The sequence below is a fragment of the Dama dama genome, chromosome 15 (assembly GCF_033118175.1).
Source record: "Dama dama isolate Ldn47 chromosome 15, ASM3311817v1, whole genome shotgun sequence".
In the NCBI taxonomy this organism is placed as follows: domain Eukaryota; kingdom Metazoa; phylum Chordata; class Mammalia; order Artiodactyla; family Cervidae; genus Dama; species Dama dama.
Genome location: NC_083695.1, coordinates 94,197,430 through 94,213,987, shown reverse-complemented (window position 1 = coordinate 94,213,987; position 16,558 = coordinate 94,197,430). Strand labels below are relative to the sequence as shown.

General features: G+C 46.3%; 1 protein-coding gene across 3 annotated transcripts in view; it reads right to left on the bottom strand.

Moving 5' to 3' along the window:
• The window catches only part of MGMT (O-6-methylguanine-DNA methyltransferase), a 273,729-nt gene that overhangs the window by 179,755 nt on the left and 77,416 nt on the right, over positions 1–16,558 (bottom strand). The window contains exon 1 of one of the 3 annotated variants that reach the window (XM_061162935.1): positions 4,811–4,934. The exons of the other annotated variants lie outside the window; for them this stretch is intronic. Within the exon in view, the coding sequence (XP_061018918.1) occupies positions 4,811–4,812 (2 nt within the window). The 5' untranslated portion in view covers positions 4,813–4,934. Of the gene's footprint in view, positions 1–4,810; positions 4,935–16,558 lie in introns of those variants that run through there. 3 annotated transcript variants of the gene reach the window in all.

Below are 16,558 nucleotides of genomic sequence, written 5' to 3'. Positions count from 1 at the left end.
CCTATACATTGAAAACTATAAGGCACTGAGAAATGAAATAAAAGATACAAATGAAAAGGTATCAGTATTCATCAATCAGAATATTTAGTATTGTTAAAATGTCTATACTACCCAAAGCAATCTACTGATACAATGCAATCCCTATCAAAAATCTAGTGGCATTTTTCACAGATATAGAAAACATTCTAAAATTTGCATAGAATCACAAAAGATTCCAAAAAACCAATACAATCTTAAGAACAAAGCTAGAGGCATCACATGTCTGGATTTCAAACTATATTACAAAGGAAGAATAATCTAAACAGTAATGGTATCTATAGTAACTGAATACAGAATCAGAAATAAACCTACACATATGTGGTCAATCGATTTTCAACAATGGAGCCAATGATTTACAGTGGAGAAAAGATAGTCCCTCCAGGAAATGAGATTGAGAAAACTGGACAGCCATATGCAATAGACTAAAACTGGACCCCTACCTTACTTACATCATACACAAAAATCAACTCAAAGTGGATTAAACACTTTAACATCAGACCTGAAACCATAAAGTTCCAAGAAGAAAATAGAGGTGGTAAGCTTCTTGATGTCAACCTAGGCAATGACTTTTTGACACCAAATGCAAACAATCAGCAACAGGGACTACATCAAACGACAAAGCTGCACAGCAAAGGAAGCAATAAAACGAAAAGGCAACCTACTGAGTGGAAGAAAATATTTGCAAACCACACATCCCATACAGGGTTACTATCCAAAATATCCAAGGCACTCATACAATAGCAAAACAAAACAAAAAATACTCAAATAACCAGTTTAACAAAAGGCAAAGGACCTAAATAGACTTTTCTAATGATGACATACAAATGGCCAACAAATCTGTGAGAAGATGGTCAACATCACTAATCATCAGAGAAATGCAAATCAAAACCACTATGAGTTATCACCTGATACCTGTTAGGATGTCTAGGATGTCAAAAAGACAAGAGGTAACAAATGCTGGCACAGATATGGAGAAAAGGGAACCCTTGTGCACAGCTGGTGAGACTGCAAACTGTTACAGCCAGTATGGAAAACAATATGGAGGTTCCTCAAGAAAAAGAGAACTACCATATGATCCAGCAGCTCCACTTCTGAGTCTATAACCAGAGGAAATGAAATCATCGAAGTCACATTTGTACTCCCTGTTTGTTGCTCCATTATTCACAACAACCAAGACATGGAAAACAACCTGAATGTCCAATAAGGGATAAACAGGCAGGGGAAAAAAAAAAAAAAATATATATATATATATATATATATAAATGCAGTGGAATCTTATTTTTATATACAATAGCAAGAAAAAAGAAGGAAATCCTGACATTTGCCACAACATGGTTGAACCTGGAGGGCCTTACACTAAGTGAAATGAACCAGACAAAGACGAAGCCTGCCTGCTTACACTTGAAGTTATTTTATGAATAAGGTCTGAGGAGCTCATGGTGACTATAGTTGATAACACTGTTATACATCTGAAATTTGCTGAAGAGTAGAACTTAAATGTTCTTTCACACACACAAAGCTAAGCACATGAGCTGAAGGATATGCTAATAGGAGTGGAATACTCTCATAATGCATATGTATTCATATATCAAGTCATCATCACACTGTATATTTTAAATACTTTACAATAGGTCAATTATATTTCAATAAGATGCGAAAAAAGAAAGTTATGAATAAACAACCTCCTTAACGTAGGAAAGGCTGCCCAGCACAGGCCAAATCTCAGTAATGGTTCTCACTGCAAGCTACATGATTTTTACATGCCTAACAACTCACAAAAGTTTGTGTTTATTTACTTTAAAAGATCTTTTAAAGTGATATTGTCCCCTCAAAGGTCAAGAAGCGATTTCAAACTATTTCCTGAAACTTTAGCACATGAATTCTCTAAGTGAAGATAATAGTCACAAATAACTAACTATCACAGGGGACAGACTAACACTTAGAAATTCAATCAATCCCAAGACTTCAGGGAATGCTTGCTTTACTTACTTGTTGGGGTCACATGACATTTTGCTCCTGGCATGCCACTGCAAAACTAAGTACATGAATGGGCTAGAATTTTTTGCCTCCTTCAAAATGACTTAGGATTGCTTAAAGATAAGAAAATTTATCAAAATTATAAAACCACCTATTATGGATCCAAAGAAAACAGTCTCAATCTAATGGTCTTACAAGAATTCTTATTACAATAAATGTAAAAGTAGATTTTATACTATTACAATATGCATTTATCAGGTACTGTAAAAAATAATATGGTCAAGGATTAGATAATAAACTACAAAATAGCATGCAGTTTTTTCTTCTTAATCTTTGTAAAATGTGTATAGCCAAAAGTAGAGCAATTCAAAAAATTTGTTGAACAATTTGGATGAAAATAAAGATGGGTTCCAGCTAAACCTTTAAAAAATTTTGTGAAAATGAAAGCAAGAAAGCAATAGAAAATAAGCATGGATGGCTACCAATACATCCATGTGTGTGTATACATATATATAATAAATGTAAACAAATCCTTTATTAAGAATTCCGTGACACTCAGAAACCACCGGGAAAGATTTGAAAATCTGACCACAATGATGCCAGTGTCAAGCCCGTGCTGATTTGGAGCCAACGGCTTTGGCAGCCGTGCCCGGCCACCACGCTGTTACCAGAAGCCGGGTGTGCCTGCGCTAGGGCTCTGTGTGCTATCTGTGCAGCTTTTCTATAAACTGAAAACTTTCCCAAATAATTTAAAGTCTGACTATATAAAAAATTAGATCTCTCTTTAAAAAATCCATGGGAAGTATCAAAATAAAAATGACAACCTTTAATATGCAAAATTAGAAAGATAAAGATAACAAACAACCCACTAGAAAAATAAGCAAACATTTCACTAAGGAGATACAAATGACCAATGAACGTAAGAGAAGATGTTCAATCTTACTCAATTACAATATAAAAATTAAAATCATGAAGCAATTTGAAGAGATCTAACTTTTTAATGCTATTGCTCAGAATTTATTCTACACAGACTTATACAAAGTACACAAAGATGTCTATATAAAGATACTCACAATAAATGTTGCTTCAAATAGCTCCAAAGCAAACAAAGACCAAATAAAACCTAAGGAGAGTCTAAACACACATTAATGGGGGATTAGGATGAGAGAAATGGTGCATCTTTTAAATGAATATAAAGTACCAAACATTCACTGAAAAAAGCAGCCATCTCAATCACATTATGTGAGGACTATTCGAGAGCAGCCTGTATTCCAAAATCATAATTAATTGAGAATTGTATTTCAAAATGTTTTTTCATATAAAATACATTGTGTTTCACAGAATATTAATACTGATGCCAAGCGGAAAGATTTACTTGTCACAGTTTATTTCTATTAATCAGCGTCCACAGCATCCAGTATACTCAACTATTATACTTAGTTTTAGTTTCTGAGAAACTGTGAAGAAATAATAAGCTTTCAGAAAATAATGATATGTGAACAATAGTCAACTTCTCAGAAGACAATCCAGGACTTCCAAGTAAGGCTACTACAGGAAGATGATGTTGACTGACTGACAAACTAAACTGGGGTCTTTTTAAGCGAACTGATTTAATTTCCTTTAATTATACATTTTCTGAAAAATAACCTTAATGTGTTCCTCTAAGATTTGAAGGAGAAACGTAAGTACCTATATTATGAAATTATAGGTTCCCCACGACAAAGTCTTAGTGAAACTGTATGTTCATCTTAGTATTAACACCACTCCTAACATAACTTGATCTAAACAAATCCCAACTAAAAATTTAACTGGAAGTTAAATGAATGTTCTTTCAAACTCTGCTATCTGCACCAATTTAAAAAAAAAAAAAAGCAAAAAAACACTCAGACTGGAAGCATGGTTTGGATACATTTATCAACCCCAGATGTACTTACCGTAGGAAGATTATAGCTTAATTAAAGCCCTGGCAGGGTCAGTAATGTTCATATGCAAGATGTTTCCACCAAGTGTCACTTGGGTACAATCAATTAAAATGCACCATGAATTGTTAAATGGAAAAATCCAAAACAAGAGTCTGTTGTCACACAAGGTTTTCTGCATGCATTAAAAGGTTAATTTATATTTTGTTCTGGTGCATGCATGTAACAGTAATATTTATATCAGATATTCATAGCTTACTTAGATGATTGATATCAATTTCTCTTCATAATATGACCAGCAAATAAAACACACAGCGGTTCTAATATAAAGAAATAACATGTGACAAGGTTCCCTAAAACATTTCTATTTTGGACCTCACAAGCTAAATTGCTTTTGCTGGCCCCTTCCACCTCTCAGCATGGTTGACAGACAAATTGATCGAAACATTGGAAAATAATATGCTTGCAAAATTTCTCTGGGTGAGTTTTCAGTCTTTTGAATTTTTCATACAAGAACAAAATGAAAGATTGCCTCCTTGATTTTTCCTCCATTATGCCGCCCCATCTTATGTACTACAGGAACATACAATACTTCAAACAGCAGCAATACGTTGTAAACAAAATGTGTAACATTTTTCATAAAACACCCAAGCTGTGTGAAGTTTAAGAGACTGGGTAGCAGACATCTTTGCCCTGAGATTATGTTGTTCAATTATAATGAATTCATACATTTGAAGCTGCCTTAGGGCCTCTCATTAGACGTAGGGGTGTTTATTACAGGAAAGATTGCCTGTACCATTTAAGAAGGAAGAAGGCTGGGTGATTTGATTAGAAATGTTGACAGTTGAGGTGTGTAAAGAATGTCATTCACTCACATTTTCCAACTTCAATATTAGGATCCTTCCTTTTTTATGACTTCTTTAAAGCCCCTTTGAACTGCAGACAGGGGAACCAAGAGAGAACTTCCCACTGAGTGTGCTGCACACACCAACAGCGTGACCTGATCTCCAGGTGACTTGTTCCCCTGAGTGTGCAGAGATCACTTCACGGCAAAGAAACTGTAACAAAAGTAACATTCTAATTACACACAGCCACACACAGCCAAGGATGGGCAGTAAACACAACATCTTCCTGTATGACAGGAACAGACCTTGGCTACCAGTTAACCATACCTACCTCCACTTTCTGTTCTTCACACACCCCTAGGCCCTCAGGCTCTTATAGAATTTTTAAATTAATGTCTATAGCATTACAGGAGAAGCAGAGTCCTCATACATTTAAATTTACACCTCATGAAAATTCTTATTAACTAAATTTTTCCCTCAATACTTGCAGGTCAAGAATCGATGAATAGTCAATTTTTTTCAGTCAAAATTAAACAAATCATAAAAAATGGCATAATTTTCAGCATTGCAGATTAGATTTAGTGGGCAATATCTGCCAGATATGAAAAACACAACTCATTATGTTGCACTAAAGTAAGTTTCACTGCAGTATTTTTATTTCACTTCATCAGCTTCACCACTTTGGTAAGTTCACTACGATATTTCACAAAATAACCTGGTCTGAAAACAGACTTCGCAGGTCCCTGTCCCGATGCCCCAGAACGTGAGGTAACCCTGGGAGGAGGCAGGGGGGTGGGCCTGGAGCTGCAGAACCCCTGGCGACTTCAAGCCCCTCACCTCAGTGAGCTGTCGGAGCCTCCACCTCTGACCGCCTGCCTGAGGCCACAGGTGCCCAGACTTCCAGAACACTGCACCAGCGAAGTCAGGGCAACAGGGGTGTCTGATGGGTGCTTCTAAACAAAAATCTTCACTCAGAATATGAAGGAACACAGCAGCCCTTTGTCCCTACTCAAAGCCTTTAATTCCTATTCTATTTGGACTCAGGTCTGATTATGAGTTAATGACAAGACGACCCAGGCCAGCACACTCAGAAGAGACACAGGGCGGCCAGCCAGCACCAGAGCGCGGGCGTGTGGAGGGAGGTGCGGCCGGGGGCAGACACAGCTTGGTGAAGGGAAAGAAGACATCCCTGAAGAAAGCAGAAGCACGTCAGCTTTAGCTCTGTGCTCGGTCTACACTCAGCGACAGCGGGCCCCGTGTAAGCAGGCGAGGGATGAAATGACATCCTCATGATGTGACTGAAGGGGAAAAAACCCACAAGTGTTCTTTTTGTCTTTAATAGCAAAAAGCAACTTACAGCCTGTGAACACACCTCCGTCGGGACTCTTCGGAGGACAACTGTGCTCTGTTAAGAACAGGTCCTCCCGGGGCACCTGGCGTGTGCACGTGCTGCCCAGGGCAGCGCTCTCCTTGAGGCTGAACCTAAAAAACACTTCTCGCTCCAGTCCCTTCCCCCAGCGCAGGTGAGGCCAGCAAGCACACGAGTGTCTCCTCAACGTGTCCGTGATCCAAAGCTGCTGGCTCTCAGGCTAAAATAACGCTTCTCCTGTGGCTGAGACCACGGGGCACAGGAAGGTGGCACTGGGCTTACTCAGGAAAGCGCACGGGAGGGCGAGGCTTATCGTCACGCCTCACGGGAGCGGTGGAGGGACTCAGCCAGACTGGAAGGCAGCCTCTGACCTGGGCGAGGTAGCTAGTTACTACACAAACCTCTGGGTCAGGCTGCTGACTCAGGGCAAATCTGGACTGGGTCTCCTTGAACCATCCACTGTCTGACACCAACCAGGCTGCGGACTCAACTGTCAGCCCTGCGCTCCCACCCCACCATGAGGCCCACTAGCATTACCACTACTGAGCCCCGTGTCTGTGACCCCACCACACCTGAACCCTGCGAACCAAGCAGAGTGTCACCTGCCAGAGCTGGAGAGTGGCAAGAGCTGGAGTCGGGCCCAGCAGCCTGACTCTGAGGCTCCGATCTGACTCTGAGCGGATGAGCTAGAGGACAGCACCCAGGCCCATCTCACACATAACAGTGCAATGCAGAGCTCCAAGTGAGAGACGACCTGTGAAACACTGACGACAGTTTCTATGCAAGTAATGGCGGAACATACTGAAAACCTGGATTCCAGGAATCTAATATGATCAACAGAAGACGAAGAGTGCTGGGTGGGGCTGCTGCAGCTCTGGAAGGGAGAAGGCAGTCCTTTGAGGGAGGGCACAGCAAGGCACAGCCGGTGGCCTCAGGCAGGAGGCAGGATGGAGAGCTGGCAGAGATGGGCGGGAGAGCCAGCCAGCCCCTCAGACTCACCGAAACCAACCAATGGAACCACCCCCCAGGAAACTACAGTTACAGTGGACTTTTAAAAAAGACTTTTTTTTTTTTTTTAACAGTCTATAAGAATTGTCACCAATGGCAAATTTATAGAATTTCTCCCAAGCATCTCAAAAGTTTTACAGCTTTTTAAAAAGCTATCATATAATCAAGTTTTGGACCAAGATCATTTTTTTTTTTAACTTAGAGCAGCACAGTAGACGTTCTTAGAATCAGAATCAGTAGATTCTGTAGAATCAGAAATGTCTGATTCTTCCCTGCCTTTCAAATCCCAGGACATCTGTCCTATGCAGCGGTCCCTGAGTGAGACCTCCTAACAAGAATACCAAGAAAAAGGAGCCCCAAAGCCCCAGGACATCACTATTGTCCTGATTTGTAAACCCTACTTCCTGCCAGGACAGCACCAAAATAGTACTTCAAATTGTAGAAATAACATTATAATCATAGTTCAAAAGAGACACACGAAGTGAAAGCAAGAAACCCGGAGGACAAACAATGCCAAGTTTCACCTCTTGGGTTCAAAATCTAAAATTAAAGCAAGCTTAAGGTGATGTCTATATGTAACAATAGCCAGGACTTCTCAGCCCATTCCTGACTTCTATACTTTTAAATATAGTTGGTTTGCATTTAAAGCAGGAGTCTGTGTCTCTAAACTGTTTATTTCGCTTCAGTATGCCTTAAAGTGCCACACTGCTTAATATCTTGGAAAAGCTACTGTGTGGAACAGCAGCATTCTTAAGTTAGGAGTGACAAATCCGAGAAAACCTCTACAATTTGGCTTCCATATCTCTGAATTGGTATTTCAATGACAGATGTTTGTTGCGGCAAAAACCTCTGTCAGAACAAAATTAGGTGATCTATCATTTTAAGATATGGTCTTCATATACTGTTTACTCGAAGATATCACTTGCCTCAAGCCAATTTTGACCAAGAACATTTTGTGATATGGAAGTGATTTGTATATCATCATTTTTGTGATAAATGTAGCTCTTGAACACAAAATAACCTACCATTCCACAGTATTACAGTTAAAACTCCTACACAGTAAATCTGCACTAGTGCTTTTATTACTACCAAGGTACTGTATGTAGACTCCAGCAGATTTTTTCCTCTTGAATAAGGTTTCTACTTGTCTGCCGTTGGACTGGGTGTAGGATTTCTAACCCACTGTCAAGGCACCCCAAACCCCACCTCTCCCTAGCTCCTGAAGCTTCTCAGGGACATAGTGCCTTCCTGGAGGGCTCCTGCAGCTTTGTGGCCCTTGGTGGCACTTGCCAAGCCACCGCTGCTCCCTGGCAGGCAGGCAGGCATCTGGGTGAACAAAGCCGTTAGCCATCTAGAGAGCCCTCCCCTGGGGCCCAGGACGGGGACATGGGGTGGGGTGGGCAGACGGCTAGGAGCAGTCTCTGGTCCAGGGACAACAATGTTCCTCCGGGAGGTGGCTGTGAAATGCGGAGGTGACAGGCCTGCACACCAAACACGTACACAGGCTGGACGAGGCCAAGAGGGGGCAGTGGGAGCCGCAGGTCAGAGGAGACCCAAGCTCAAAATAGGACACTTGCTTCTGATGAAAAGGAAAACAGAGTGGCTCTGCTTATCCCTTCTCCAGGTTTCTAAAACTGAAAACACCCAGAAGAACGTACTGCCACTCTGAGCCAAGGGCTCCTGACACAAGCTCAGGTGAAGCGAAGATGACCAGCACCATTTATAACAGTTACACACGCCCGCCAGGCGCAGGGGGATGGCACTTCCCTGGTATTGATCACCGACAATGATGGATATGACTCAACTTGGCACTCAGTCTCACTGTGCCAACCCCCGTCCCCACTGTGACAGCCCCACCGCAGCCGCTTGGGGGTGTCGGTCCTGGGCACCCAGGCCCCAGGGCAGCCCAGTCACCCACCCGACAGAGCTGTGCTGTGACTGGAAGGACAGCCTACTCCCATCCAAACACTTGATTTGCCCAAATACGGGCCAAGTAGGCTATTTCACAAGAGCAGAGATGATACAGAAAAAAAACTTAAAAAAGGATTTTTCATGCCTTATATACTAAAATCTGGGATGGTCTCAAAAGCATCCACATGTGAGTATGAACCGCAGTGCGGGGCTTCCCCCGCGTCAGCCCTGGATGCCCTCTCAGGGTGAGGGCTGAGTGCAGGCAGGACGTTACATGTGAGATGAGGTGCCTCCTGGGTGCACAGCACCCACTGGGGGCTCCCAGTGGGGAAAGTGGCATGGCCTGTGCCCCCGTAGAATTCATCTGGCCGAGAGACGGCACTGCCAGCGATTCTGAGTCCTGAGCGTGGACATCAAGTAAGTAAACACGGACAGTCCCAGGTGTGCGTGGAGGACCTCGGGGACACCTGCACCATGGAACACCCAGTGCCAGTGAGGCTTCTCAGGGGCCTCTCAAGGTGTCAGCTTTCCCAAGAGGCACAGAGGAGAGCGGAAAGCATCTCAGGAGGGGAGGAGGGGAGAGTGAGCGAGTGTACAGAGAAGAGCGGGGCACCGGCAGAGGTGCTTTTGGCCATGAGGAGCACTGGGAAGGGCCAGAGCAAGGCAAGAAGGTAGGTGCAAGTCAGGGCAGGGACAGCTGGACAGAGGGGTGTGGACACGAGAGCATCAGAGACCGAGGGACGTGGCTCCTGGGGGAGCCAAAGCTGGTAAGAGCCACGAGGACCCCACACAAATCAGTGACTAAGGAGCAACCGCCTCATATGGAGTGACTTAAAACCACAGTTTTAGCTCCTGGTCCTGCCTGCCAGCAACTTGAGCTGATGGTCCTGCCTGGGGTGACGTGCGTGGCAGCAGGAAGCTGGCAAATCCCTGGGGCCCGGGGCCCACCCGGGAGGGCCCTCCCCCACCTGGCTGGAGGGGCTGCTGCTGTGCCCCTTTCCCTGGCAGCCTCAGGACTCCAAGGCTCGGGCAGACGCGGCACGGCCCCCGAGCCCGAGCGTGAACAGCCCGGCTCCACAGGCCAGCCCGGAGCCCCGGGTGAACTCACATGCCCCCCCCGGATGAAAGCAGGTCTGCTTGCAGGGCTGGCACCAGGCCCTGGGGCTGGGGGCAGGGCCCACCGCTCCGGGAACAGCGTGGCTCACTGCACTGCAGCGCTCCGAAAAAGCCACGTGCTTCCTCGCGCGGCAGTCACACACCTGAACTCCGTGGGGCTGCGCGTCTGGAACCTGGGGACGTGCTACTCAGAAGAAGCGTAGCAGCCCTCATTAAACCCCCACTGCCGAGTCTCGACAGAGCCTCCCTGGCAGACCACAGTCCACACATATGGTCACAACCTGCAGCTGCAGGAGCCACTGTCCCATGCAACTCTGGGAAGCTGGAAGCCTGGGTCCACTTTCCTTTCCCCTTTGGTTTGTACTGCAGGGGCTGTGTGTCCTGCTTCTGCAGTAAATCACAGCTGTGGGGTGGTCCTCCCGGGGACCCCAGTACAGAGGTAAGGTGCCATCTCCCTGCCAAGTGGTAAGAGAACAGGAGAGGAAAGGATGGCTGTGGATCCTCATGTGATGCTGCCTCCATCCCTAAGCAAGGGGCACTGACGGGCCTGCTCCAGATGGGGCCTCATGGGCCAAAGAAGCGTCAAGGGCCGGGGGAGGGAGGCCACGAGCAGAGGGGGGCGCCCCTTGGAGAGCAGGAGCGTGGGAAGCCAGGATGAGAGGGTCCCAGCGCACCAGAACCAGGCGCCCCCACCACTGAGGCCCACTGGAAAGGCAGCCTGCGGGCAATGGAAGAACAAGAGAAGCAGCCACTTCTGTTTATCCATTCAGATCTGGGGATCAAGAAGCAGAGCTGCACCCTCGCAGTTCCATGCAGCCAAGTGGCCTTTCTTTCCCTTCCCCCCTGCTTCCAGCACCCAGTCACCTGGGCAGCAGGCAGGGACGCCCAAGCTCACTCCTGCACCGCTGGAGGCAGCAGAGCCAAGCAGGGCCTGGTTCTCACCCCGCCCCTGCCCCGGAGAGCTGACCTAACGGCAGCCTGACAGCAGCAGAAGCTGGGGGGGATCAGAGCTGGGCCCCCAAGAGGGCCGGTGAAGTGCTGCCTGTGACAGATCTGACCTTAGTCCAGCCCACCTGGGGCACAGGTCAGGGCCCCCAACCTCCATGTTCCAGGGCCCAAAACTGGCTGAGGAGCCCCAAGCAGCCCAGGGGCACGGGGCCTTCTGGAGGGTGACACAGCAACGCTCTGCGCCTCAGGACGAGCCTCTTCAGGTCACCACTCGGGGGTCAGGGCACTGCAGACCCTCACGTCAGAAGCCGGCCCAGCAGAACACGGGCACCCACAGGGTCCAGGCTTCCCTGCAGCGTTCAGACGTTCTCAGGGCTGTGGCAGAGGTACCCAGGCTCATCGGGCAGGAATTTATGTTCCACGTCACACGTGGCATCTGACACAGGTGCACCTCACACACGGTAATTAGGAATGTGTCTACCACATGTGAGACAAGAAATTATAGTTGAGTGTACCAACTTCTAAATTTCAATATTTTACATTTATTTTCAATATATTTTTCTTTCAGCCGTATGACATGAACGGTTGAAACATACAGCAGCATATTCATCACTTAGCAAGATATATTGCAATAGCGATCTGGGGGGCTGCGGGGTCCACGCACCAACATTACATTTTTCTAACACATCTCCCACATATTATTCAAAGTGATGCTTTCATAGCCTTGTAGATCAGTTCAGAGGGTAGACGGTGTCTTTCACTATTTTTTTTTTTTTTTTACTGTCTTTTACCTGTCAGGAGCTCAAGGTACCTATAATTCTTTAAATTCCACACATAAGGAGAAGATGCCACACTGTCTAAAGGACTCTCTGTAGCTCTGCATGGTTCCATTTCCACACTGGGCCCAACAGAACCTCATGGACAGTGGGCCAGATTTCCATCTGCCCCATCTAGTCCCACCCATGAATTTTTATAGCAAGGAGTTGCTCTTCGTCTTCTTGACACAGAAGAACAATGTGCGTTGTTTCATAAAGGGACGTTCTTGTTGCCCGCCCCCCCCCCTCCCCCAAAGGGGCATCTGCTGGGGGAAAGAAGGGGCAGCCTTCGGATGAGGAAGGCCCACCACGGGCCAGTCCCCAGCTCTGAGTCCTGGGGAGAGAGCCTTCAGGGCAGGGCCAGGGGTGGCTGCAGGGTGCCGATCAGGGCAGCAACAGTGAGAGTTCAGAGGAGCAACAAGGGGCGGGGAGGCGAGCAGGAGGAGGAGCCAAAGAGAAGAGGAAGGGAGAGAGAGGAACAAGCAGAGGGGGGAAAAGAGAGATGCACCAGGCTACTGGTAACTGCAAGGACGGGCCCTACAGCCCACCCCAGGCCCGCTCAGCGCCGTCAACAAGGCCTAAACCTGCTCAGCCCACCACTTCGTCCCCTCTGGTCCACTCTGAATACAGATGGTGACGGACACTGCAACACAGACCAAGGGTCAAGACTCCACCTTCTGCTGGGCGCCCTGTGCACAGAGCAGAGGGAAAGCTCTCACTGACTGGACATTTAAACCATTGACAGTCCATCCCCACAAGCACAAGGATGATTCATCCTCATAATGACCAAACTGAGGCCCTGTAAGAACCAGAAGGGGCCTGTGAGTCAGAGAGTCCATCATGTTCAGGGTAATTTTCAGGTCAAGTATATTTAATTGTATTGCAGTGCTCCAAAAATTAGCAACCCATGAATGACAGAACTAGTCTCATCAAGCAGCACGATCCATCGTCTGACCTTGCCAGCAAGCAGGAGGGTAAAGACCTGACCACGAGGAATTCTGTACAGTCAGAAGCATACAATTCTTGTCATTTTTTAAAAATTTAATTTCCACAATAAAGCTTATGATTAAAACAATGGTTTCTTAGAACAGTGAAGAATTCTTGTAAACACATGAGATGAAATTCTACAGAGTATGTCTGTGGGGGTAGGGGCGGTGAATGGACCCTGAGGGCCCAGCGTTGGCCAGGGGGAGAGAGCCAGGACCTCCACGGAGCCACGGAGCCTTGCCTCTGGACCCCCAGGGGCTCTGCCTCCAACCACAGGACCAGGGAAGGGCACGGCGAGCAGTGGGGGCCCAGCCTGACACCCTGACCACACGAGACAAAGAACCACCTTACACCGGGCATCCCCATGCCTGGGGCCCACACACCAGAGTAGACACTGCAGGATCTGCAGGACACGACATCCTGACCACACTGGACAAGGAACCACCTTACACCAGGGCCCACGTACCGGAGCGGACACTGCAGGATCTGAGGGACAGATGACAGTGACCCTTGGCCTACCAAGCGCAGTCCTAACTGAGTGTGTTTGTGTGTCCATGCCTCCCCAAATAGCCGAGACTGGCCTTAACTGCCGTCTCACCACGTGACCCGGAAGAGGCTGCACAGCTCCCTCAGGGTCATGCAGCAGAGGAGCGGCAGGTCAGGACTGCCGTGGCCTGTCTCCTGAGACTCCAGGCTCACTGTGACCCTAGCCGGAGTCTCGGCCACCAAGTAAGACCCACCAAACAGACCTATTCCCACGCGTAACAGGAAAACCAAGCTCCCACTACTGCTGTCAAAAGAGAAACCTAACACCCTGCAGCCTGACCCACGAAGCAACTGCCTCCAGGATGAAGGATTTTACGTCTGTCACAAAAACGCCCATCACATTTAATGCGGTCACTCTCAGAATTTCCATCTCTGTGCCACCTGCCCTGACGATAAACCACATAATCATGCTACTGTACACAGGAAATCAGGGTTTCATCAAACACCATGAGGTGAGTGACATCAAGGAGAGCTGGAGCGGCATTCCCAAACAAACACCATTAAACTCAACACTTTTTTTCTTTTAAAGCTCTATCAAGAGACTCATGAGATGCTTAGAACTTAAGCTATAGGGTTCAGAGGGGAATGGTGGCAGAGTGTTCTGAAGGATTTTGGTCATGAATGGTATATAATTTTTTACAACAAGTCTTGCTCCAGTAATAAAATACTTTATTCACCCGCCATTCCCGGTCAGAGCGCACGCGCCTCCGTCCGTGGCCAGCACAGTCACCGCGAGCCTGCTGGCCTTTGATCTGCATGCTAAGCTGCTCTGAGAAGACTTGGTCTCTCCTTGTTTTGTCAGAGGGTCCCTATTACACAGCTCATTACAAGTGTCCCTAACTCTTAGACAACTCTCAGTTGACAACACGGCTTTGACGGCGTGGCTAATGAAGTATAAAGCTTCAACAACAAATCATTTACAAGTCCTGGGTACTGCATTTCTAATGGAGGAAGTTTTTAATCATAAGCAAATGTAATCATTTATGTTAAGCAACCCATGGATCTGGTCAATGTAGCACAAACAGCCATTAAGCAAAAATTATGACAATAAGGAGACAGAATAGTTAACACTGCAGACTTAACAGTTTATGCTATTTATAGACTCTAATAAATGTTTTCTTGATAAAACTGAGAATACTAGACCCCCCTACCTGTCTCCTGAGAAACCTGCATGAAGGACAAGTAGCAACAGTTAGAACTGGAGAGGGAATAACAGACTAGTTCAAAATTGGGAAAGGAGTACATCAAGGCTGTATATTGTCACTCTGTTTATTTAACTTATATGCAGACTACATCATGAGAAATGCCAGGCTGGATGAATCACAAGCTGGAATCAAGATTTTCAGGAGAAATATCAACAATTTCAGATGAGCAGATGATACCACTCTAACGGCAGGGAAGTAAAGAGGAACTAAAGGATTCTTGATGAAGGTAAAAGAGAAGGGTGAAAAAGTTGGCTTAAAACTCAACATCCAAAAAACTAAGATCATGGATTCCGGTCCCATCACTTGATAGTAAATAGATGGGGGAAAAGTGGAAATTGTGACACATTTTATTTTCTTGGGCTCCAAAATCACTGGACCATGACTGCAGCCATGAAATTCAAGGACGCTTACTCCTTGGAAGAAAAGCTATGACAAACCTAGACAGTGTATTAAAAAGCAGAGACATCACTTTGCCAACAAAGGCCTATATCATCAAAGTTATGGTTTTTCCAGTAGTCAAGTACAGATGTAATAGTTGGACCATAAGGAAGGTTAAGTGCCAAAGAATTGATGCTTTCGAAATGTGGTGCTGGAGAAGACTATTTAGAGTCCCTTGGCCTCTCAGCAAAAAGATGGAACCAGTCAATCCTAAAGGAAATCAACCCTGAATATACATTGGAAGGACTGATGCTGAAGCTTCAATCCTTTGGCCACCTGATGCAAAGAGCTGACTCACTGGAAAAGACTGTGATGCTAGGAAAGACTGGGAGCAGGAGAAGAAGCGGGTGACAGAGGATGAGATGGTCGGGTGGCATCACCGAGTCAGTGGACGTGAATCTGAGCAAGCTCTGGGAGACAGCAAAGAACAGAAGCCTTGTGTGCTGTAGTCTGCGAGGTCACAAAGAGTTGGACGTGACTGAGTGACTGAACAACGACAATAAATGTTTTCTTGATAAAACTGAAGTTAAAGCTTCCCTGCACTTAATTCTATGCTTTCGAGTGGATTCCGTGTCCTCTCAGGCCAACTGGGACTTCTGCCATCACACAGTAGATGACGTTATCTTAACACCCACATTAATCAGAAGGTGAGAACGGCAAGGTGCAACGTTTAGCAAAGTGCTTAAGTTGTTTGAGCTTGTGCTCCTGCACCCACAGAAGCCTGTGAGACCCACTGCGGGGTGGGGTGCCGGGGCTGGCACAGAACAGGTGACATGCAAGCAGCTTCTGCACCCCTGAACTGGGGTCTAATGCAGCAGAGTGCGCCCTGCTGGGCACAGCAAAGCCAACGGTGAAACCACCAGCTGTGCTGAGGGTGCTCCCCACCTTCTCAGGGTCTCACGCACTTCTGCCTCCATCGATCCCAGCGCTGTCTGCACTGAGAAAGCCGATGTCAATGGAGATGTCCCATGCTTGGCTGGCCCTCATCATGACAGCCTGGTCTCCCCCCACCTTCCACAGCAAAGGAGGACTTACAACATAGTAAGGAAAGTGAGAAGCAATGAACGTGACATGAGAATCACCACTTGAGGATGGCAGAGAGACACCCCAGAAATCTCTAAAAGCATGAAGTCACTGACTGTCGTGGACAAAGATGTTTAAACAACAGTTTCCTGCCCTCCTCCCTGGTCACATAGCACCTCCCATGCCAAGGACACGACTACAGTAGGAGCCCAGCACCTCCCTCCTGACACAACGATGAGACAGAACAGGAAGAAAAAGAATTCTATTTACAGAAATCAGCTTTTTAAAATGTCTGAAAATAGCTGTTTCTGAGACGAGATACTGCCGAGTACTCTGGGTTAGTCTCATACTCAGGTGCTCTCAGTGAGATTCCACAGCAGCGACACAGGCAAGGGGAATCTGGGAAGAGCCT